The 22968-nt window shown below is 38.0% G+C and overlaps 1 protein-coding gene across 1 annotated transcript in view; it reads right to left on the bottom strand.

The window, feature by feature from the left end:
• CUBN (cubilin) overlaps window positions 1-22968 on the bottom strand; it is a 132724-nt gene that overhangs the window by 25309 nt on the left and 84447 nt on the right. The window contains exons 36-48 of the mRNA XM_014875659.2: window positions 22680-22854; window positions 21486-21664; window positions 19466-19675; window positions 19024-19164; window positions 17371-17552; window positions 15674-15845; window positions 14544-14750; window positions 11372-11521; window positions 10406-10527; window positions 8347-8572; window positions 6270-6457; window positions 3869-4025; window positions 2472-2621 (exon numbers count right to left, since the gene is read on the bottom strand). Of these exons, the coding sequence (XP_014731145.2) occupies window positions 2472-2621; window positions 3869-4025; window positions 6270-6457; window positions 8347-8572; window positions 10406-10527; window positions 11372-11521; window positions 14544-14750; window positions 15674-15845; window positions 17371-17552; window positions 19024-19164; window positions 19466-19675; window positions 21486-21664; window positions 22680-22854 (2259 nt within the window). The remainder of the gene's footprint in view (window positions 1-2471; window positions 2622-3868; window positions 4026-6269; window positions 6458-8346; window positions 8573-10405; window positions 10528-11371; window positions 11522-14543; window positions 14751-15673; window positions 15846-17370; window positions 17553-19023; window positions 19165-19465; window positions 19676-21485; window positions 21665-22679; window positions 22855-22968) is intronic.

Below are 22968 nucleotides of genomic sequence, written 5' to 3'. Positions count from 1 at the left end.
ATCCATGGGGTTAATCTTGCCCATGTTTTCCTGCCCAGATCTCAAGTGTAAGCTATTGTTTATGGCTTCCTGCAATAGTCAATAAGTAAAGAGAGTGAGACAAGCTTCCAGAAAATAATTCACTCCACCTGCACAACACATTTGGTTCTGAGTTTAAAGCCCTCCTCCACCACTAGGAGATAAATCTAGGTGAATATCTAAATTAGATGTATATTTTCAGGGGCTCAAACTGAGACAAAAATTGTTCTATGTACCAAGAAGCAGACAGTTTAGATTAAATTTTGATCACAAAATCAACAAATACAATTTCCCCAAGTACTCTCTTGCTCTGTTTGTTGCTATATTTAGTGCTTAATACATATTTAATACTTAGTACATGCATATCATATTTGTTTGCTTCCAGAAACTGACACCATATCACTGTTGTGGGTTACCAGCCTCAGTTATTCTCTACAATCAGAAGAGGCATCCCATCATAACTGAAAACATGTAGGGCAGAGATCTATGACTAACCCATTAATAATTCCATTTTGGAGCAATGTGTCACTGCACAATAGACTATTAACTTCTGCCTTCTAATTTTTTGGAGAAGATATCTCAACCTATTCAATCAATGAGATTTGCATGCTTTGCAGGCATTATTTTAAATATTTCATTTCTTTACCTATCAACTATGAAAAAAAAGCCAATTGGATTTCTTTTAAGAGATCAAATAGTTAATAAATTATGTTAATTAGACATGCAGCTGAACTTTAAAACCCAGTCTAGAACATCTGTAATAGCATGATTAAAATTTTCAAGGCCACTCTCAGCAACAATCTAAGCAGGTGCAATGCTTCCTTGCACATGGAATAGCTAGAAATGTTTTTAACAGATGCTGCCAAATATTGTCTTGCCTTTGCAAAAGAACAAATGGAGTTCACACTGGAAACCCTTAGGCACACGTGCTAAATTGAATATGACTGCTGAATTAGTTTTCATTTCTTCAATGATAGTTTTCAAGATGGTGGTTGCAACCCTTACAATTTAAACCCAGGTGATTTTTCTTAATTGCAGGGTTGTATTTTAAGATTTTATGAGAAATATTAGTAACTAACTACTGGAGAGTGTCATACTTCCTCTTTGCTACCCAGATGTCCATTAGCTCATATCCACAGCTCTTTCATGTAACTAAGGACTTTTAGTTGGTGCAGCCTAAAGAAGCCTATAAAAGTAAAGGAACAAATTGTTCTGCAAGAAACAGATTATTTTTAGTATTTATTTAGATCTATGTTTATTATTATGTCTGTATCATTCACCTCTCTGCTTTAACTTTCTTGATACTAAAAGCTTGGATCCATTTATAAATTACCTGAATTCACAGACAGAATGCAGATTAGTAAATGTACTCAGAGAGTTGACGAAATTGGCACCATCCAATTCAGCCTAATGTTTACTGTGTTTGCTGAATAGTAGTGCCTTCTATGAGAAGAAATTACATCATTTCTGTGGTTTACATCTGATTTTTAAAAATTCCTAAAGCAGTGGTTTGTATTAGGAGATAAAAAAATATTTCAGATAAAATCATAGTCAAAACAAGTTTTTATCTCAGATCTAAATTAAGTCTGAACTAGAATACTTTTGAATTCAAAGCAGTCTGGAAACTTTAAAAGAAAAGAATACTGTTTTCTGCCTTTGTTGTTGTTTTCTGAAGAAAAATTGAAATCACTCAACCCAACTTAGTACCAAGTTACTCAATATCCCTTGTGACTTCAAGGGAACCAGGTTAAGATGGCCTCAAAATATGTGATGCCACTCAAGTAGTTTGGACATACCGATTCCTCTGTGTTATTATGGCATATCCACACATAAAAATATGATCTTATCAAGGTTGAAAAAGCTTTACCATTCACACCAATGTGATCAGGATACTATAGTTGTCATTTCTTGGCTAAATGCTGCCAAATTTTATAATCACAAGAGGGACTTTTTTTACTGGTATACATAGGGTAGTCACTTTTATGCATTTCCCACTGCTGTTGTCTTTCACCTAATTTCATATTTCTGTGTTCTTACATCCTTATAAAACAGAGGATATTTATATCTATTTTATCAGTTAAGGAACAGATGCACTGAAAAGCAAAACAGCTGGTCTAAGATCAAAAAGACTGTAAGACTCAATGGCAAACAAACAAACAGGCAGGAACAAAGACCCAGATTAGCCACAGTCAATTTCATGTTCCAAGAAATTGGTAAATTCCCAAAATCATTGCAGCAAGATATTCGACAAGAGAAATTGCTCTTAATTCTTCTGGAAGACTTCAGTGACTCAAAACATAACCCTGGAAACTATAAATGCTGGTCTGTAAAATATTTTCAGAATGGGCCAGCAAATTACACCATCAATGATTTTCAATGATAGAAGACTTGTATATTTTCAAGTAAGAAATTACACTTCATAATACATACTGAAATTATGAAGAACCAGTTACCTTCCAAGTGAAAATTCTCAAATTCTAGGATCACCAGTGACTGTGGTCCCTGATCTATAATATAATTGCAGTTCAGATTGTTATCATACTGACTAGGGTAGTTTGGAGAGACAATAAGACCTTCAGGGCTGGTGAAATTTACTCCACATCCTGCAAACAAATAAAAAAAGCACAGTTATAATCCAGGTGATAATACTATTCTGGGTTTACAGTAAGTAACCCAATAATGTAAACAAGCACCTCATCTCTCCTGGTGAAAAAAACCCACGGAGAGTATCATTTATCATGATGGTAAAAGCAGGTCTTACACATACCTGGAGCAGCATTCTTGGGAAGTGTAGAGCCTTCCCACCTAGAGTGTCACACTCCTGGATAAGATCAGGCCTTAGCCCCACAGCCCCTGACCAGAAGGACACAGCACTGCTCTTCTTGGGGCTGTGGAGCCTGCACATTTCAAACTTCCTTAGTACATACAATGTGCCTGAATTGGAGGGGGGGTTACTGGGGAAAGGGAGCAGTTCAGCCTTATTTGAAAATGCCCACGTTAGTGTAAGTGGTGCCATTCTTGTTTCATGCCTGACATCCAGGAGAATGCAGTCTGCCATAAGGCCACCTCTGGATTGCTTTGCTATATGCAGAGGTAGAAAAAGTTTACCACCCAGAAGTTTTCAGGCACACAGAACAGTTCATTTTCATGGAGCTCCTTCAGATCCTAATGACTTGTATGGCCTTTGTTTCTCTTTTTTAAGACAAAAGCTTAAAAGAATGCAGTGAAATGATGATAGAAGATTAGGAACAGGCATATGCAGCCTATGACTGTCTCCACTAAGAGATTGTTAGGTGTTACTGACAACATTAGTGCAAATATTGTAAAAACAAAAGTGGTTTCAATCAGAATTCTGTATGCTTCAATGGTGTTTCCCTCAAAGCACTTAGTTTCTTGTTACTTCAATCTGAATGCCATGAAGGGCAAGTTGCTTCCTTTGGCAGCATCCTGCAAAAAAACCCAAGCAACCTACAGCAGCTGAGCAGTACCTTTTCTACTTCTGGTGGGTTTGACCATCACAAAGCACATGACTTGGTTAAAGAAATGTCTTCTTAAGAAAATAAAACTTTAGCTTCCATGCAGTTTAACTATGAATTTTTAAAATTTAAAGCCTATTAATTCTTTTCAGCACTGAAAAGGCAAAGGTGGCTGAGAATAACTACAAGATTAGAGCTGCATCTTGGGCAAGTCTGACACTAATGTTCATTGCACTCAGTATGGAAACTCCTGGTTTACATATCTGGGCAGAGGCTTCAATGCCTTGTTGGACTGGGGTCTGAATTGCTACACACAGGTCAAACTAATCTCAAATGGACCTATTAAGCAGCCATTTGGCTCTAATATTACTTACTGCTTGTGAAAGATGCAGAGAAACCTGGCGCAGGAGCATCCTGAGACTGAAATACTGTAGTTATCACATTGCTTGGAGCAACAACAGGATCAGGAGCTGAACTTCCACATCCTGTGGCTAACAACGCTGCTGCTTCTTCATTATTTCCTCTCCACACCTGGCAAGGCCAAATTGGAAATGGTTTAGTGCTTTCAAAAATCTAAGTAGTTTGTGGGAGCCCAACAGGAATTACATATGCAATTTTTCTTTCCATAGATTTAGGGTAGGAGTCATCTCACAGTGAATCAAAGAGTCCTAAATTGGAGCTAATTACTACAGTGAGCAGAAACAAAAAGGTTCCTCCAAGGAGTGAGTCACAGTGAATAATTTAGGTTGCCAGGAACCTCTGAAGGGCATCTGGAGGTCATTTGCTCGAACCCTTGCTGGTAACAGAGCAAACATAGATCAGGTCCAGGGAACAAGAGAAAAACATTTTATGCATATCATTACCTACTTCCCGTTTGTTTCTGCTTACTTAACTCCAGACAACCTATGAATATGCATTATCTGTGTATACAAGGAATTATTACATGCAATCCTTATTCAGTAATTAAAAATCAAAGCTGTCATGCTAGGGTAATATATAGGCATCAGATAATACCTAATGTTCCTAATAAGTTTTTTTTTTAATTTTGCATTCACTTTTTTCAATGACAAAAATAAAATCAAGTAAAGAGTTACTAAAATAATAAAATTAAATAAATATATAATAAAGAAAAAACCCATGATGTTTTAAAGTATTATTTCAACTGTACCAATAGCCAATTGAAGCTCAAACCATGCATCCTAAAAAGCACATGCAGGTTTAGGTAGGTATTTAAGTGAAATCCTCTTCAGGTAATTACTTAAATATGTGCTTGAGTCTCACAGTTTAAGTGCTGAATTTCAAGACACATGTAAAATGAAACATAGGTATAAATGTTGGATATTTCTAAACTTTTAAATATTTTCCTGAATCAAGATGTTTATTGACAGGATTTAAAGTGGCTGTTTAACTAATGAATTATTTACTCTAATAATAAAATTATTTTTGTTGATGTACTTGAATAGTTTTTTTTCTGTAGTTTATACCAAAATATATCATATCTGATTTCTAAAATAATATGCTTGAAGGAAATTGAGTGGTACTAGTACAACCACATGAAACTGTGATTTTTCCCAGCAACCATCCTAGAAAAGAAAGGGTTAGCCAAGGGTTAGCCTGTAAGTGTAAGCATATGAATCACATCATTCATGTGACCAGGTGTTTGAGGCAATGGATGCTCAAAGATTAATTTATACAGTCTATAGCCTGGCCAAGGTTTTGCAAAGTCACTATTGATTTTGGATTACTCTCTTTCGGCTGCTCAGTTTGGAATAAATGGAAGAAACTTACATCACTCTACAGCTTTTCAGACACCTTTGTACATTTTAAATTAGACATTCAGAAAAGGAAGTGGACATCAAAAATTTCAGATTTTTCTCTAAGGAGAAAATCTCCGATTGACATAGTTTTGCTTAGGTCATTCAGGGCAGTTTAGGAATTTAAAATTGAACATTTTTACTGAGAGGCATTAAGACTTTCAAATTAGTGAAATGTATTGTAACATTGCATCAATTAATTGCTGGAGCAGTTTATGAAAAGAGAAATCTAATAGCTGTGAGTTTTTTTTCAGAGCCTTAGGAAATGAGTGCAACTGTAAGTTGGCTGGTATAGATCAGATGCACAGCTGCTCGTCTTCCTACATGTTGTAAAATTATGTTTGCCCTTTATTTCAAGTGGGAGTTGTATTGTTGTGGAGAAAATGAGCACAAAACCACTGAACATATGCCAAATGCCTGAGAAAAAAATGACAGAGAAAAATTCAAGACATGTCCACTCTATTCTATTGCTTTGAAAACAATGGCTCTTGACAACATATGAAAGATCAGATTACTATCTTTGTTTCTGAAAATTAAAAAAATAAGTGCAACCTGGACAGTCTAAATATTTATAAAGAAGTTTGGTAGAGTTACAGTGTAAAATTAACTTTTTTCTTCACTGGAATAATTGAAAAGAACTTTTCTTTATGCTTTATTTTCTCATTATTTTCTGTTTCTGAAATAATACATGCCTTTTTCATATTTTTCATTTTTGGGGATGCATGTAGGCTGATGGGACCCTGCTGGAGGTGAAATCTCAAGAGCCAATGAAAATTAAAATTTCATGCAGGCCAGTTCACAAAGCACACAGAAAATGGACTGTATGATACAAGGACTTTAGTTTACATATCCCAAATTTTGTGCTTTGACAGTCCAAACCATAACAAATGCAAAACAGGGTTCTGAAATCATGACTTCTTAAAGCCCTGCTCTGCTGATCAAACCTCAACAACTATTTTACCTTCACATAACTGCTCTGGCAGCTTCCATTGCTATCTGGAATCTGGAAATTACTGTGGAAGTTCATCTCCAAGTGTTTGCTTTCATGTGTAATGATGGTCCATGTGCATCTGCTGTTCCTGGGAAAGTTTTGAGGCCAATGAGGGGACTTGATTGTACCATTATCGGAATGAAGGATTCCACCACAGCCTGGAAAAAATAGCAGCAGTTGGGAGAAAAGTTCAAATATTTTTGAGTGGTGTTCAGCTTTGAATGGCTGTATGCTTCTGTGGCTGCAAAGGTGAGGGAGGAAAGCCCTGATACTCATTGAAACTTCATGGACCCCTCTTGATTTCCTTCCTCCCACCCCTGCAGAACAGAGGGGGTTACACTCTAGAGATGTCTCTTCATTTCTTCACTTCATTTTCTTCACAAGCTCATTCTTGCCACTTCATAGCCTTCTGCAAAGTCTATCTATATACTCCTGGCAATTTGAAGTGAATACTGCTTTGAAAGTGCAGGGGTCAGGAATACATCTGAGACTGTGCAGGTTCCTCCCCACACCCCACAGCATGCACATTGTGACAGCCAGCCATTCAGAAAAGCACTCTCAAGGAAAACAAACAGTCTACTGATATATCCTTTTTTCCTTCTCACTCTGCAACATGCAAATATTGCAGTTCCACATGTGAATCTGTTCAAGCTACATCCGTTTTACCCAGGGCAAAATGGTGACTTCCCCAGCCTGGGCAGCCCTGTGGATTTCAGTGGAATTATGGGATGGGCTGAAAAACATGCCTTTAAAAATTGCTAACAGATTCATTTATAAAAGGGAATAGCTGGCCATGGCTCTGTGTCAGCTCATGATTTTACACAGAATAAGTTTAGTTAATTTGAAACATATTTGCAAGTACCATGCCAAGAATAATTTATTAGGGCTATGCATACAGTACTAGAAACCCCTTCTTATTTCAGATACAGTGTAGTAAAAGGATGAATAAAGAGGAAGAAAAAGGTTTGTAACATCCAACCTTTTTAAAAAAAAATGTAAAAGCTTTAAAAGAAAGATGGTATTTTTTATTCTTCTCTATTAGAAAAGGTAATTGTGTTTAGAAGGATGTGAAGCCAAGTTTTGGTCACATATACAGAATGCAGACCTGGAGATTCTCAGTGAACAAATGAGAAGAAAGCTGAAGAAAATAAACTGGGTATAGTTTCAGAGAGAACACTGCCTATGCACGCGGCACAGGTAGGCTAATGTCTGCTACACCCCAGAAGAGTGTGCTTCATTGCACTTGAAACCTCAGGGACAATAGGGAACAGCGTCAAAAACTTGCTAAAATGACAGTGTATATTCATGCAAGCACAGACTATTGATATGTTTAAGAAGACACTCCTTTACCCAACTGTGTGAATACAGCTACATCATTAGTGGACAGAAAGATCATCAGGATCAGCCAGAAGGTTTGCAGCTGGAGGTGACACTAGGAAGCATATGCCAGCTCTGTACTGAGGCAGGAAGGCACAGTCATTTCTGCCCTGCCACCATCTGCCACATCTACACTCATCTTTAGTCCTTTAATGACTTCCTGAAGTACACTGCACAAATGGTGAGCTACAGAGTGATGATAATTTCAAGAGAAGGAAGGTAGCTTTGAGAAATGTACCATTCAATCCTGCATGTGTACCACCTTCAAAAGTGTACCAACATCTCCATCACCGTGCAGGAGTGCTAGGCTGTTGTCACATGTGCTCTTTGAGATGTTGTGCCTGCCTCTCTGTTTTGGAATGCACTTCTTCCTAGTTTTAAGTGTTTAAACTAAATCAAAGTGTGGAACAATTGTTATTCATGAAGTGAAATGTCTCATAGTCCTTGACAATAGATACCACTGCCGGGAGGGTAATGATGATGGTATCAATTTACAGCCATCAAGAAACTGCCAGTAGGAGGTTTAAAAAGTACAAAATCGATCCAAATTTGAATTCATTGTGTAGGGTCAGAAAGCACTGGATTAATATTTGATTTTTTTAGTACTGGCTTCTTTTAAAGATCCTGAAGATGATGGCTGCCTTTCTTTTGTTCTTTAAAGCAAACTTACCTAAAGATTCTGCTGTCCATGTTGCATAAAAGCCACCTCCTTGAACTGAGTGATCAGAATTGAAGATGATGACTAGTTTGTTGGAACCAGACCGAATAGTCCCAGGTGAGGTGTTTCCACAGTACCTTCCTATGACAGGAGAGCCTGGAGAGCCACCATTCAGGATAGTAACAGAATCCCACTTACAAAAGGAATGATTTTCAATGTGGAAGGCTGTAAAAGTAAGCTGCAACACACAAAGGTGACATTCAGGTGATAGAATCACTCTAGGGAAGGGTTTAGAGCAATTCCAGACAGATCCTGTAGCCACTGTGGTACAATGATTTCTGGGTACACTCAGAAACCTGACCCTCACTTCATGATGCTTTCCTGCAAGTATTGATTGGGATCTTGCCACTATAAGTAACAGCAGCTACTTAGCTTGAAGACAGAAGTGGAAGAGGAATTCATAGGTTCAAAACTGGATTAATTGTGTCTCAACCATATTTTGAAACTCAGTATATGTTTCAAAACAGTGCTGAATATGTACAGGTGTTGAACCACTTTCCTGCACTCAAAGTTTCTGTTCATAAAACGTAACTAGCTACGCAAGCATAAAGCCTTGGATATTTTTTTTCTTCCTATTATTTTGAATCAATATACTAATAGTTGCTAAAAATAATGTTTGTTTCCACCAAAACAGAAACAGTTCTGTGGTTCATTCCCGTGGGCCTGGATGCATCACATGAACAGAGCAGGTTGGACAGGCAGCTCCTGACCCTGCCTCCCTCCCACACCAATGCCAGTTGTCCTTGGAGAGATATGCTCACAAGTGGGATTTCCAGCTCAAACATTCAGATTGCTGATCCTGTAGACTCCTGGATTTGCTGATGCACAGATATTGATGTAAACTAGCTACTGCCTGGCCCTGTTTACATTAGTTTTGGTATTTTTAAACTAGTTTCAGGAGCGGGATCTTTGTAGAAAAGTTTAGCAAACACATAAGATTTTTTCCCGTACCTTTTGTGTGTCTGCATTTCTAAAAGAACCTAAGACTAAATACAAATTTAGCTGTAATAGTTTAAATTCAGAACTTTTCCAGCAACTGAAACTGGCAGCTTATACTGGAAAAAATTAGTCTGCCTTCACTGAGCATGCTGCTACTCAGTATTTTCAAAACAGAAATCTGCTTTCATCTGATTAAAATTAGTTCTGCTTTAAACTAGTTTGTGGATTAAATAGAAATCTTGTGTTCTACTAAAATGATCCTGTATTCCCTGAAAAAAATACATAGGCAATGGTTGGAATATTTTGTAGCAGAAGAATTAGGACTATGGGTTTGCATTTCTAACTTTTGTAGCTGTAAGCAAGGAAAACTTAGCGAAATTAATGAAAGACATGACATATGGAAATCTGCAATGTGTTCCCACAAAACTGCTTTTCAGATATTTTTCTGGCCCGAACCATAAATGTCACTGCTTGTATCTGTGCTTGAAAGAATCAGTCAAATAATTCAGTGAATTAAGTTTTTTACTGCTTGGTCATAAAAGTGCTTAAATTGGTCTGTCGGGAGATTGACTCAAGAAAGTAGCACCTCAGGCAGATTTTAATACTTGTTGGGAAATTGGAGCAACGTTTCAGTGATGTAATTTGTACCAGAAATCATATTATGTTCCAGACTAACCAGTAAGACACAAAAGTAACTTTCTAGTGGCTTGAAACTTTCCTGCAGAGAAGAAAACCTTTCAGCTTCATGTTTATTCTCATGATAGTGAGAATAACCATGAACATCTAATAAGATGAGTTATTTCAGTTTTGTAAACGCAGAACATTATTGTTTAAAGGAGAAGTCAGTGCTATGTTTTGAGGTCAAGTTGTACTAGGATCCTTCTGCTTTTCAGAAAGGACAATCTTCAAACAGTTTTGTTATCTTCATTCCCTCTTTTAGGTAAAATCAATGGGAAGATATTTCATTGTTCCACATTTCTGATTTTCCAAATTGTCTCAAATTTGTTCCTCAAAACTCAGAAAGTACTTCTCACACTGTCTGCTGTGCACATAATTGTGACATGATACTCACAGCGATGGTTTCACCTTCAGGGGCTTCCAACACCCAGGAGCAGTGATTCAGATTGCTGTAAGGCTCTGGGTAGTTGGGGCTTGAGATAACTCCACTTTCACCTGACTGTACACCACCACAAGCTGCAGAAAGAAAAAGTAACATTTCAATACATTTTCAGAACAGAACATTATAATCAAATGAATGGAAGATTATTCAGCTTGTAATAGGAATAAAATATATTTAAGATGTACTATAGAGTTAAAGATGAACAATTTATCTGGGAAATTCCAAGTTTTAAAATCTTTGTCATTGAATACTGAGTAAAAGGATGCGATGACCTTGAAACTTTGCATTTATTCTGATACTTAATATAACTCTGCAAAACCTTTGCCAGCTGACACATCTGCCTCTTCCACCCTATCGTCTATTTGTTTATCTCACTCTTAAGCAAACCAGTGCCTTGGACCAACATAATGAAGTAAAAAAGTTTGTGATGTGTCTAGATAAACGCCAAGGCTAAATTCAGCTCTGACAGGAAGAGTAGTTGTTCTGGCACGTAAATGGCAAAGTGGTGCAATTTGCACTGATATGGCTTCAAGTGGATTTCAAAATGAGTGCAAAGGTTCAAGCAGCAGAATGCATTTCAGCTCTGCTAGCACTCCAGAGACCTATCTGAAGTAAGTCAAACTTGGCTGGTATTACCTGTTATGTCCCTATTCCCAAGAGCAACCAGCTGCTCTGAGCATTGCAAAATCTCAAATGTGATTTGGGGAATGCCAACAGTGAGGCAGAAAATAAATCTAAGAGTTCAACTGCTAGTACATGCTTGCTTTAGAAGATATAAATAGTGGCTAGCACTGTGTAACTTTTGAGCCCCTCTGAGAGTTGATCCCATCATGACTATTCTCTGTGTCACCAAAGGACTGGCAACATTCCCCAGAAGTACCTCAGACAGCAAAGACAGCAGTCTATGGAGCCATTTACCTTCAAATGTGTAATGGGCCAAGAATCCTTTATCTTCTCTTTCTCTATCACTGACAAAGTGTACCCAGACCTGGGGGGCAGCTATAACTAGTGGCACAGATGGTGCAGCCTGGCCACAAAGTCTGGCTATTAGCTCTCCATCAGCATCCCCTAAGAAAAGAAAGGAGAAAAAAAACAAAACAGAGAACTTTTTGAATACTAAAGGAGTTACAATAACATAAAGGAATAGTGCAAACATGCAGTTCATTGTGTTTTGACAAGAAAACAGAGAAGAGTACACCCCACACTTAGTAACTTTTATTTCTTACGGATATAAGCGGAGTGTTGCAGTTCGTGGTTAGGATCTAAATCTTGGCATCAAGAAAGTTCTCTCTAAAGCTATATCTATGATCCTTTTAATACCCTGGGCTCCTTTTCTCTCTTTCCTGCCATCCTGCACACTTTCCTATGCAACATCCAACATATCAGACACAGAAAACCCTCAGTGTTCTGCCCCGAAACTACAGACCTTTTGTGACAGAACAGTGGGAAGAGATGGCCTAAGAGCCCTATCACATGGACACCTATTGAACCTTTGTTTTTCTGACATCCTCATTAACGTCAACAAGGATTTTGAGTTTTCTACTGTACAGGGATGTGCACCATTCATGCACAAACTCTCATCATGGTATTAATAGAAGGCATCTCTTTCCTAGGGAACTCCACGTATTGTTGTCTGTATGGCAAAACAACAACAACAACAAAAGCCAGTCTTTGCTGGAATCCTTGAAGCCTAAAAGGAAAGCATAACTCAGGCCACTGTACTTGAGTGACACAGAATGTTTGCTGAAATTGGTGAGCTCCTGTCCATCACGCTGCTAAAAGCATCAGTTTCTGTTTATTACTGATAAATTCTCAGGAGAAAGAAAGTAAGTGCAATAGCATTCCTCATGACATCCAGGCAATGCCATTCCTAAGTTCTCTAATAATAACAGGTAGCTGGTCTTAAAATTCTCCATTCAAAAGCAACTCCTAGCTCTGCACAGAGTGGCAGGCCAATCTTGTGAAGAATGCAGTATGAGCAAGAGAGGAAATTTTGGGTGCTCTTCAAAGCCTTTTCAGAGTTATTCCAAGTCACTGGTTGGTTGAGTAACTTCATGTTTCTGTCATATGCAAGTGATACAGCCACCATTTAAAATGTCTTCAAGGACATGGATGAAAAGGGACACATAATAAAATTCTATCATGCAAATTACAGAGAGAAATGCTACAAACTATATTGATAACATGCACTAAAAATAATATTGAGCTGTAGAAGTAGAAGACGTTAATGATAAATTGTGTTTCAGGAAAAAGGAGTAATTACTTTTAGCATTAGTATGTGAAATACGTTTTCTTTTTTGTACACTTTATGGGGTGATTGACTATGTAACAGATGTCACTCAGGTTACTCAGTCTCTACAATGTGAAAAGTGACACCAATAATTGCTTTCATAAATGGCCAGCTGGCCAGAGATCTGTTGGTAAACAGAAGAAGAAAACAAAAATATTGTGCTGTAACATTTCAGTCAAACTGAAGGGAATGGCCTGAAAGACAAAATGAAGAGTCTTCCACAAAAGCCAAAAGTTAGGAGTACATTTCATTGTAGCAATATGCTCAGCTGTATTACCATGTACAACCTACATGCATGTGCATTTAATAACTTAATACCTTAACCTAAAATATTTGAAATATTTATTTTATCTATTTAGTTTAAGTATTAGTCAGTGCATTACAGTCAATTCTGCTTTTAACATTTTTTGAGTACCATGAATTGTGTTGTATGGCTATCACAAAAGAATTTTGCACATCTCAGCTCCATTTTGGGTCTCTCAGGTAACTTAAAGTAGAACTGGACCTTTCCCTAACTACTGTGTCTAGCATCTGCTGTGTCAAGAGTCTTCAACAGCATCTTCCCGAGTTTAGTGGTATTCTGCATTACTGCATCTCATCAAATGTTACTTGTTAGCATATAGAGATGAATGAGGGCATTCTGCTTTTGACACCAGAGTACCTGTGAAATTGGAGGTCCATTAGTAGTGTTGAAATGGACCCTGCTATTTAGATGACAAAGCTGTGTAGAACAAAGCAAGGCTATCCTTTCTTCCCTTTTCTTTGATTGTATTGCCTGGAGGCCTGAGGTTCATGATAAAGTGAGAGTAGGAGGAACGGATGAGTAATAAAGCAAATATACTGTTTCTTTCTCTGAGTTTTTTCCTATTATTTCCCATCTCCAGTGCATACATGGGAGAGAACTGCTAGGCTACACAGCTATGCAGGGTCCAGCTCTACACAGGATAAACTAATGCTATACAACCAAAAGCTCTTGCTCAAAAAAGTGCAAATAAGGATGTGACAGATTCCTGCTCTTAACCTTTTCACATAGTTCAGAAAGCATTTCCTGGTAAATTAAAACCTGCTCTCTCTGGCACTCCAGCTCCAGCTTTCATACTACACTTGGCATTAGCTGAGTGACTTTCATGTGACATTTCCAGTTGCTTGCTCTTGTGGATAGATAAAGATGCTGAAATATGCAGGGATATCACTGGTACATTAATCCTGGGATTTTTTTTTCTTTAAAATGCTTTAGTCTGTGTTTTGCAATGTATTCTCACTGGAAATATGGATTTCTTTTAGGAGAGTCATCTTAAAGAACATAAAAATGGATCTGAAGTGGGCATGCAGTCCAGAGGCTATGAATAATTAAAACATTCTTTACTTCATTCTACTGTTCCTGGAGATACTTCAGGATCAGGGAAAGAATGGGGAGTGGACAAAATAAATTGTTTTGATGACTGCAAATGCCATCTCTCAAGGCAGATGAAGTGAAATTCATATTGTCCCTTGTAAAGAGGGAGTCAGGTGAGTATTGCAAACAGCTAAACTATTTATTCCCCCCAAGATGTCTATCCAGTTTTCCATTTTCTCCCCTGAAAGAACAGTTGACAAAATCTATGCATTCATTTCTCTGGTAGTGAAATCCCACTTCTGATCATGGATGCAACATGGAAGGAATGATGTGAACACTCTCAAATGTACAGATTCTACAACAACCACTCCCTGAAAATATATATGGATGAGATTTGGCACAAACAGAATTGTACAACCAGAATCTTGCAAGGCTTTATCCATTCTCCTGCTGAACATACAAACCTATTCGTAGCTCTAGGTAGTCATACTGGCAGTTCTGGTGATGTTCCAAGTGGAAATCCTCAAAAGATATATAAACGGATGAATTATAGTGAGAGGGATTTTCAATGATCCATTCACAGTTCTGGTTACTCGTGTAATTTGTGATGCCATCATAACCAGGAGAAGAGAAATTCCCACCTGCATATGCCATCAGGGTTCCACCACAAACTGCAGAAACAAAATATGTTTTATTTACAAATAGTAATAATTCTTGTATGAGGAGAAATCTTGCCCCTCTTCATTCAGGCATGCTCATATCAGAAAGCACATGTGCTGATTAGATCAAAACCTTTTCCATCTTCTTACTATTTTATAATTTACTACTGTGTACAAGAGAATTCGTACTAGTGCCCTGGAATTTATTGGCAAGTCTTTAAAGCACACATGTAAAGCAAAAAGCAATTATTTACAGTATCAAATAAAATATTTCAGCAGCACTATCAATACAACAAGCATTATTTAATATTTTGATAAAATCTCACTACAGCTTCAGTTCAGTATTGCTCAGCCCTACTCATTACCTAATTCTAGGCTCAATATAAAAATTTTCATGGAAGATAACCTAATGCCATTGTAGAATGCTTGGGGTGGGAGTTGGGAAATAAGTTCTAAAGACTCAGGGCTGTAGTAGTAAGGCTCTGCCAGCTGTCTCCTCTCAGGATGCTGAGCTTGCAAAAGTGGCTGCATGCTTTCACAAGCTACAATAAATTAATTACCCCTGTGAGGAATAAGGAAGCACTTGAATTATTCAAATTGTCTATAGCACTATGCTTTTTCAAATTTTTCATGGAATAAGGCCACTTCAGACCATATCTCACTCAAGACTAAGTACAAAAAAGTAAATTAGTAGGGACAGCAGGGACTGTGATCCATACAGAGGCACATGAAGTCCATTGCTCACAGAGATTCTCCATTTTTTCTCAAATTCTTTCAGCTAATTAAAGACAAATATCTATTCCCATCCAGAGAGGAAAGGGAATAAAGGTATCAGAGATTGTTGTCTGTTTAGGTATTTTTTTTATATGTGTCAGTACCCTAGCTATGAAATGACTCACCAGAGATCAATCACTTAAGTCAAAAACATACCCTACCTGCATCTTCACTAGAGGTATATGAGACACTGAAGCCTCTGGATGCACGGGACATATCTGTCACAAAAATTACTTTCATTTTGTTTCCAGTGGATTTCACCTCAGTGCCTGGATTTACCTCCCCACACAGCTTGGCCAGCTGGGGAGAATTTTGCCCAAAGCCATTGTAAACCTGTGGGATCAAAATAAAAATAAACTCTTATGACACCAATATACAGTCTTATGAGCATCTCCTGTATCATTTAAGAGTGTTTACCATCTTTAATACAAAAGTCATTGATGTCCCTCACAAGGGGTTAGGTCTCAAATCTACCCAAACCTTGGAACAAACTTTCATTGCCTTGAGTGGATGAGGCCCTGAAGTAAACATCAAAAATAACTTGCTTATTTTGGTAAAATACAAATGTATTCTCTCCCTCTCTCCTTTTTCAAACAGAAATTGATTTTTTTTTATTGATAAGAATATTGTGTTTTAGCTCAATATTTATATATTCAATCACTTAATAATGTCAGCTACTGATCCTAAGAATTTCATTTCAAATCATCATCATTTTTTCCTTGTTAAAGCCCAAATCAGCTTTATCAAAGACTTCTCCAACATAGTGAGTGCTGGTGGGAATTTCTGATTATTTCACTTTTTGATGATCCAGAGATATTTTGCTCCGTTTCCTTCATACAACCTTTAGCCTAGGAATTAATTTCCTTCTCTCTACTCTGCAGTGCAAGCAAGGCAGAAATGTTTCCCACTGAGACTTGGAATATATTAGAGTACTGAAGGCATTAAAGCCAGCAGGAAAAATTTTCCTTTAAGGGATCATTAACTGATAAAAAGCCAGTTCCCAAAGGCTTGTCTAAAGCATCTGTGAAGAAAAACAAGGGAAACATCTTCTACAAACCTCAAGGGATGAAGAGCTACTTCAGCCCCCCATGCTTGTGCATGGATTGGCTTCTGATCATCCTACAGTTTATTCCTGTGTTTGCACTGCTTATCTGAACAAGTGGGAAGCTAAACTCTACCTCACATTCCTGCAATTTCATAGAGGAATCATATTTTTGAGGCATTTGTACATCTGACCACGTCCAGCTCTGTGTGCCAGGCTTGAATTTTTTGTCAATAAATAACCAGAAATCAAAAATAAACATGATAAAATAACCAATATCTACCTTTTTTGTCAAGATGGAGAGTGATATACAAGTAAAGTCTCCTAGGGTTTCCCTCTCTTTAGTTCAGAGTAGCCACTTGCTGCAATCTCTGTCTTTTCCTTTTTCTTTTTTTTTTTTTTTAATTGACAGCAAAAAGTAACAACAGCAGTAGATACTTTCAAAGTCAATAAAACCTGGAACTGACTGAGGGATTTTTTTTTTTTTTTTTGCACAGGAAAGAGACATTTAACGCTTTCAAAAACCCCAGAATTCTTTTTCCATAATTGAAAAAAAGACAACTCCAGTGATTCCTTTAAGTCTTCTACTCTGCCTGGGCCAGAATTTCAAAATTTCCATACTCCAAAACAAGCAGATGAGTTAAGATGCTCTACAGAGATAACTTTCTCTCATTTATCTACTTTCCCCAGATTAAATTATGATTTGTCTTAAAACCAGATATAGACCTATAAGTGACTTTTCAGCTTTATTACATCTGCTAATTCTCCATAAAGGGCTTAGGAAGAGCAGTTTCTGACTCTACACCCAATACTCACAGCCACATAATCTGATAAGCAGCTCCAGTGCTCTTCAGTTTCCATGTCATTGATGGTTAGGGTCACACGTCTGCCTTCTTCCACTGTGATCCTCCATTCACACACTCGGTTATGTGGGTATAGGTTGGGATAGTTGGGTGAAGTAAATGTTCCAACAGGTGCAGTAAGATCCCCACCACATTCTGAAATATCCAAATATTGGTACACTTCTCAGAGTAAAGCACTGCTTATAGAATTAGAGCCAAAAAAAAAATCAATGTTGTGAGAAAAAGAGATCCTGAGAGGTTGATTTGATTGGCCTACCCTGTCCATATGTTTGTCTAAACAGCCAAGTTCCTGTCAGTCTTTATCTTTCAGTCATAAAACAGTTGAGTATTAGCTGACCATAGCAACTTCTTTTAGTCTAATTGTTAATATTTCCTTCTCTGAAGGGCTCATCCCAGGCTTCAGAAGCCTGGGTGACCCACAAGCTTTGATGCCATATGATGCAAAGCCTCTCACTGTGGCAAGACTAAGACATTTCTGACTTTCAGAGGACTGAGCAGAGCTACACAGAGTAAGCAGGGTCTTAGAGTGGCTAATGACGGAGGATGTATTTTTCCCATTCTGATTAACAGAGGTAGAGAAAAAGCTTTTAGGTATTTTAAGCAACACTTTTCAGTATAGTTATTTTTGCTTTTCCGATCTTTGTTAAGAATATCAAACTGTGCTGTGAGGAAGGAACACTGAAGGCTCTGGATACAGAGTGCATTTTTTTTTTTTGAAACTTATGATAGAATTTCACCAGCTTGCCCTCACTTTCCATTTAAAATAGAGAGATACTATTTAATGGTGTGTAGTGGAAGTCCCTTTCCTCACACTCAGAGATTCTGCAGAATAGTCAGATCTCTGCATCCACCTGCATTATACTTTTTGGTAATAGAGTTTCTCTTCTAAGTTCGCATAATATAATCCTAGGAGTGGAATAACATTCTTTTGGAGTTTGCCTCTCAATTGTTTTATTGCAGAATCAAACATGAAGAAAGCTTTCAGCTGAACTTTTAAATGAGCTGGAAGGAGTTAAGAAGGGTTGGCAGGAGATTTTTCAACATGACTATGGCAAAGAATTTCTAAAAAAGTAGCCATGTTTTGGTAGGACAAGCATTGCATGGACATTGAAGACTGTGAAAGAAGTGTGAAGCAGGAGTAGGTCTGTGTCCTCAGTCCTGATTAGAGCAGCTCTTTGAAGTCATTGTGCTCAGGAAAAGGGGCAATGGGCATGAATTGAAACACCTGAAATTCTACCTGAGCATATGAAAACACTTTTCTCTGTGAGAGTCATTGAATATCAGAAGCTGATAAGTTGATCTTGCTTATCAAGAGGGATATGGGAAGGGTATGTTAGGACATCTCTTGACTGACTGTTGAAGAATAAAGGTGTGGAAGAGTGTGCTTCCTTGTGCCACTGATGGCAACATCCATTATAGCAGGAGATTGCTTGCTTCACCAAGTTTCAGCTCAGCTATGTTGTTGCTCTATTCAGACTTTCCCTAAATTTAAATTTAAGAGCAAATCCACACCACTCCAAGAACACAATATATGTTGTATTAGTGCAATTATGGTCTGTGGTATAAGTTGCTTCCTGACAGTATATTTCAACCTTACAAGTCTAACCTTCAGTACTGGAATCAAAGCGCAGTCGGAATCCCTGGGCATTGACTGATCCATCAGTGACAAACTTGACATAAGCAAAACTGTCAGAGGTGTCCACAGCATCAGGGAGAGTATTACCACAGTACCTGCCCAATAGATTTCCTGCAAAAATCACATAAAGAAAGAGAAATTCATATCAATATATTATTTATATTTATATTGAAGGGTCACTTTTCAATTTAGCTGGACAGGCAGGAGTAAACTAGTGGAATCAAGTTATTGCTGGCAAATAGAAGGGCTTTGCTTGCCTTACTTTGCATCAGCAAGCAAAGCAGACAAAAGCAAATGCTGCACATTGAAAAGGCTCACTTTGTACCCAAAGACAAATATTTTCAGGAACCTCTGGTGAGGTTACATAGTAGTACTAGGGAGGGGAAGACAAACACTGAAATAGTTCTCAGACCAGAAGCGTTGTATTCTCGGATCTCCACAAAGTCATTTGCACACCCGGGAGAGTTTTGAATATCCAGGCCTTCTATTCTGATGGTAAGATAGTGGCCCCTGGGACCCTGCAGAAACCATTCACACAGCAGGTTGTCTTGATAATGAAGGTCAGGATACCCCGTGCTTTCGATGATGCCAGTTTGTCCTATCACTGTCCCACCACAGGGAGCTGCAAAAGGAAGAATTTTATTTGGTTGACTAAAGAACCTCAGAGAGATGATCTTTCTCCTAAACAAGACTTAAAGGTAAGGAGCAATTGACTTGTGCTCTAGCTGTGGTAATAAGACAGGAATTGCCTTCCAATTAGAAATCTTCCATGCTTTCAATCTAATTCAATCAGTCCTGATGGCTGTTTTGCTTTGGTTTTTGCACACCCTGCCACACCCACACACACCCTGCCATTGCAAACATCCCTTCCTCTCTTTCATATCTCTTATAATTTGAATAAACTCACAGTTTCAATCTAATCTCTATCTATGTCCACCAGAAAACCTTGCAAAGATGTAGCAGGTAAATTAAAAAGAAATGAAACTTGCCAAGTGTGGATCTCAATTTTTTATGAGACAAAAGTTGACTTCCAGTTTGGGTCAACAGTTATAGTCCAGCCTCCTTTTTCCTTTCATCTCTTCCTATTCACTCTTTGTGATGCCTTACACACTGCACAGTGTGGAAAACAGCTATTAATTTTTAATTTTCTCTCTCTCTCTCTCTCTCTCTCTGAACCCTCATTTCTCTGCAGTACCTGCAAACATAAGTTTGTAGTAGTAAGGTGTACAGCAAACATGTGCTTACAGGCACATGGTGTGATTCTTGGGGTGGTCATGTGTAGGTCCAGGAGTTGGACCTTGGATCCTTGTGGCTCTTACCAAATCAGGGTATTCTATGATTCTATGAAATAATATTCCCTGGTGGAATTGACTGGATTTTTTGTTTCGTAGTGGATTCTGTATCTGTTAGTTATATTTTTTCCATGGCAGTAACAGTTGTGTTCATACTATCAGTTCCGTGAGTCATTAGTGCTTTGTTTCAGGATGATTGGCATTCAGCTAAGATACTGTAAATCTGTTATAGTTAAATGTAAATTATGGCTTCATATACTAACATATGTATATATGCAAGTTTCTTCAGTTTTCACATTCAGAAATATGATAGGCCTCTATTTTGGCTTTAGTGTTTCAGATTTAATGCAATGAACAAAATTCTGTATAAAACAATATAGTTCACTACTTTGCCTTAGAGAAATTAACAGTCCTAGACTTTCCTATATAAGTGATACTACCATAATGGCTGTTATTCTTTGAAGATTACTAACATAATCAAACCTAAAAAAGTAGCACAGTTCTAAATCTGATAAAGGACTACTTTTTCTTGAATGTAAATTTATCTCTAGTGCTTTCTAACCTTGATTTTGCAGCTTGAGAACAAGTAACTAAAGTATTTATTTCCCAGACAAATAATGGTTCTCATAGCTTATTCCTTTTCCAATCCATTATTATGCTGCCTCTGATTGTCTAGTGTCTTTATTATAGATTGATTTTCATTTACATAGAGATGCTCCTAATTTGTTCTTCTCCTGCTAGTTCTCAGCTGATCTTAACATTCCCCTTCAGAACCCTGCTCAAGAAAGTGACATTAAGTTTGCAATGCTGCAAATCAAACTGTTACATTACTTTATCCACACTGACCTTTTTTCTACTGCTCCTTTGACAACTGGCTTTGACAAGAGGTTATCCAGTAGTTGTTTCTTTTGCTGCTGGTCTATGAGCTCCTTCTTATTAATATTTCTCTAGTTTTCAGCTCTTGCTAGGTGCAGAACATGCTGATATTCTGATGCCTTAGCTCGAGTACTAACTGAAAGAGGCATGCTCCTGTCAGCCCGCCCCACCCCGTGGGTCTGATTTAAGCCCTATTACAAAAGTCTAACACTTGAGACCAAAGTCTTCTTTAAAATCATATAAACTGATAAATGAAAACATTACCAATGGAGTATTTAGCATTGAATCCCACGTGTGTGGCACTGCTGTCAGACCTGAACCTGAGGTACATGACAGCTCCTGAGGATCTGTGTGAGCCTGGCATCACACCTCCACACAGCTTGGCGATGAGGGGAGCACTGGAGTCAGCACCGCTGCGCAGCTCCAGGTAACTGGAAGTGCAGCTGGAAGAGGAGACAATTTTACTTTCAATGTATGGCAGTAGTGGCTCAAAATCATCCCAGCACGTGCACAAAGCCATGAAGCCGTAGTGAATTAGATTGGTTTCCATGCAGTGTGACCAGGACAGAATCAACAAGATCATAATCCATTGCAGTTATGTAATAATTGAATCAAAAGAAGTGCTAGAAACATTGAGAAAGATTCATCTAAAGCTCAGTCTATGATCAGATCAGATCTGACAGGAGCAAATTCTGGGTAGGGATATGAACAGCACCGGCAAAGTTGTTGTGATCATCTTAAATACATTTTTTTGGCAGGATTCAGATTCAGCAGATATTCCCCATTAAGTCTCACTGAGAAGTGTTGAATTAAGGGACAACAAGAAGACAGATTAAGGGAATAAAAATTAATTTCTGGGGTCTAATTAGGTGGGCATACAAAGACTCAAAATATATTAACTATAAGCTTTGTCTTTGGAAGGGTGCAGTGTCCTGGAAGCCAGAAAGAACACCTTTGGGATTCTCCATCCTTCATTATTTTTCCTGGGCGTGGTTTCACAGGCTCACCTTTGCCTTACAGTGGTCCAGCCCCTATCAATGAAGCTACATCAGCTGGAAAATAGCCTTGTTTTATTCTTCAGGCAGGGAGAGCAAGCCAGGCAATGGAGGAGGGAGGCAAAGTGTTATGGTGGTGGCAGTCCATTGGCTTTAAAAGCACCCAAGAGTCCAAATTACTGAAAACTGAATGTGAAAGGACTACAGGGCACAGATTTTACAGAAAGCACCTTTCTAACATGGATGTTTCCACTTTTTACTAATTCCTGTTATGTGTTGCAACGTCCTAGGAATGTAAAACAATGATCTGATAGCTTCAGTGATCTCTCAAAAATTTCTTAATCTCATTTGATTTTAAATATAGAAGTGTTTGTTTCTGGGAGGAACTAGAGAAAGTAACAGAGAAAGAAAAACCAGAATGGAATCTCTGAAGAAAAATAGGCAAAATAATGTGAATATATACTTTGGTGAAGGTTCAATGTAAAACTGATCTTCAAATTGCAGCTCTACTGCATGTCCATTGGGAGCAGTTATGGTCCAGACACAGTCAGTATGTGGAGGGTAATTGCTTGGATAGTTGGGGGAAGATGTGTATCCACTGGGGTTGAAATCATTGATAAAAATGTTCCCTCCGCAGGCTGTGGAAAAAAGATCGCCAATAAAAAATAACATGAAAAGGAAATGGGTGAGGCATCAAAAATATGACTTATCACTATATTCCAACATAGTTTCCTTTTGTTGTCATATAGTCA

This window comes from Sturnus vulgaris, chromosome 1 (genome assembly GCF_052056855.1).
Source record: "Sturnus vulgaris isolate bStuVul1 chromosome 1, bStuVul1.hap1, whole genome shotgun sequence".
Classification (NCBI taxonomy): Eukaryota; Metazoa; Chordata; class Aves; order Passeriformes; family Sturnidae; genus Sturnus; species Sturnus vulgaris.
This window is presented reverse-complemented; position numbering and strand designations above follow the sequence as displayed.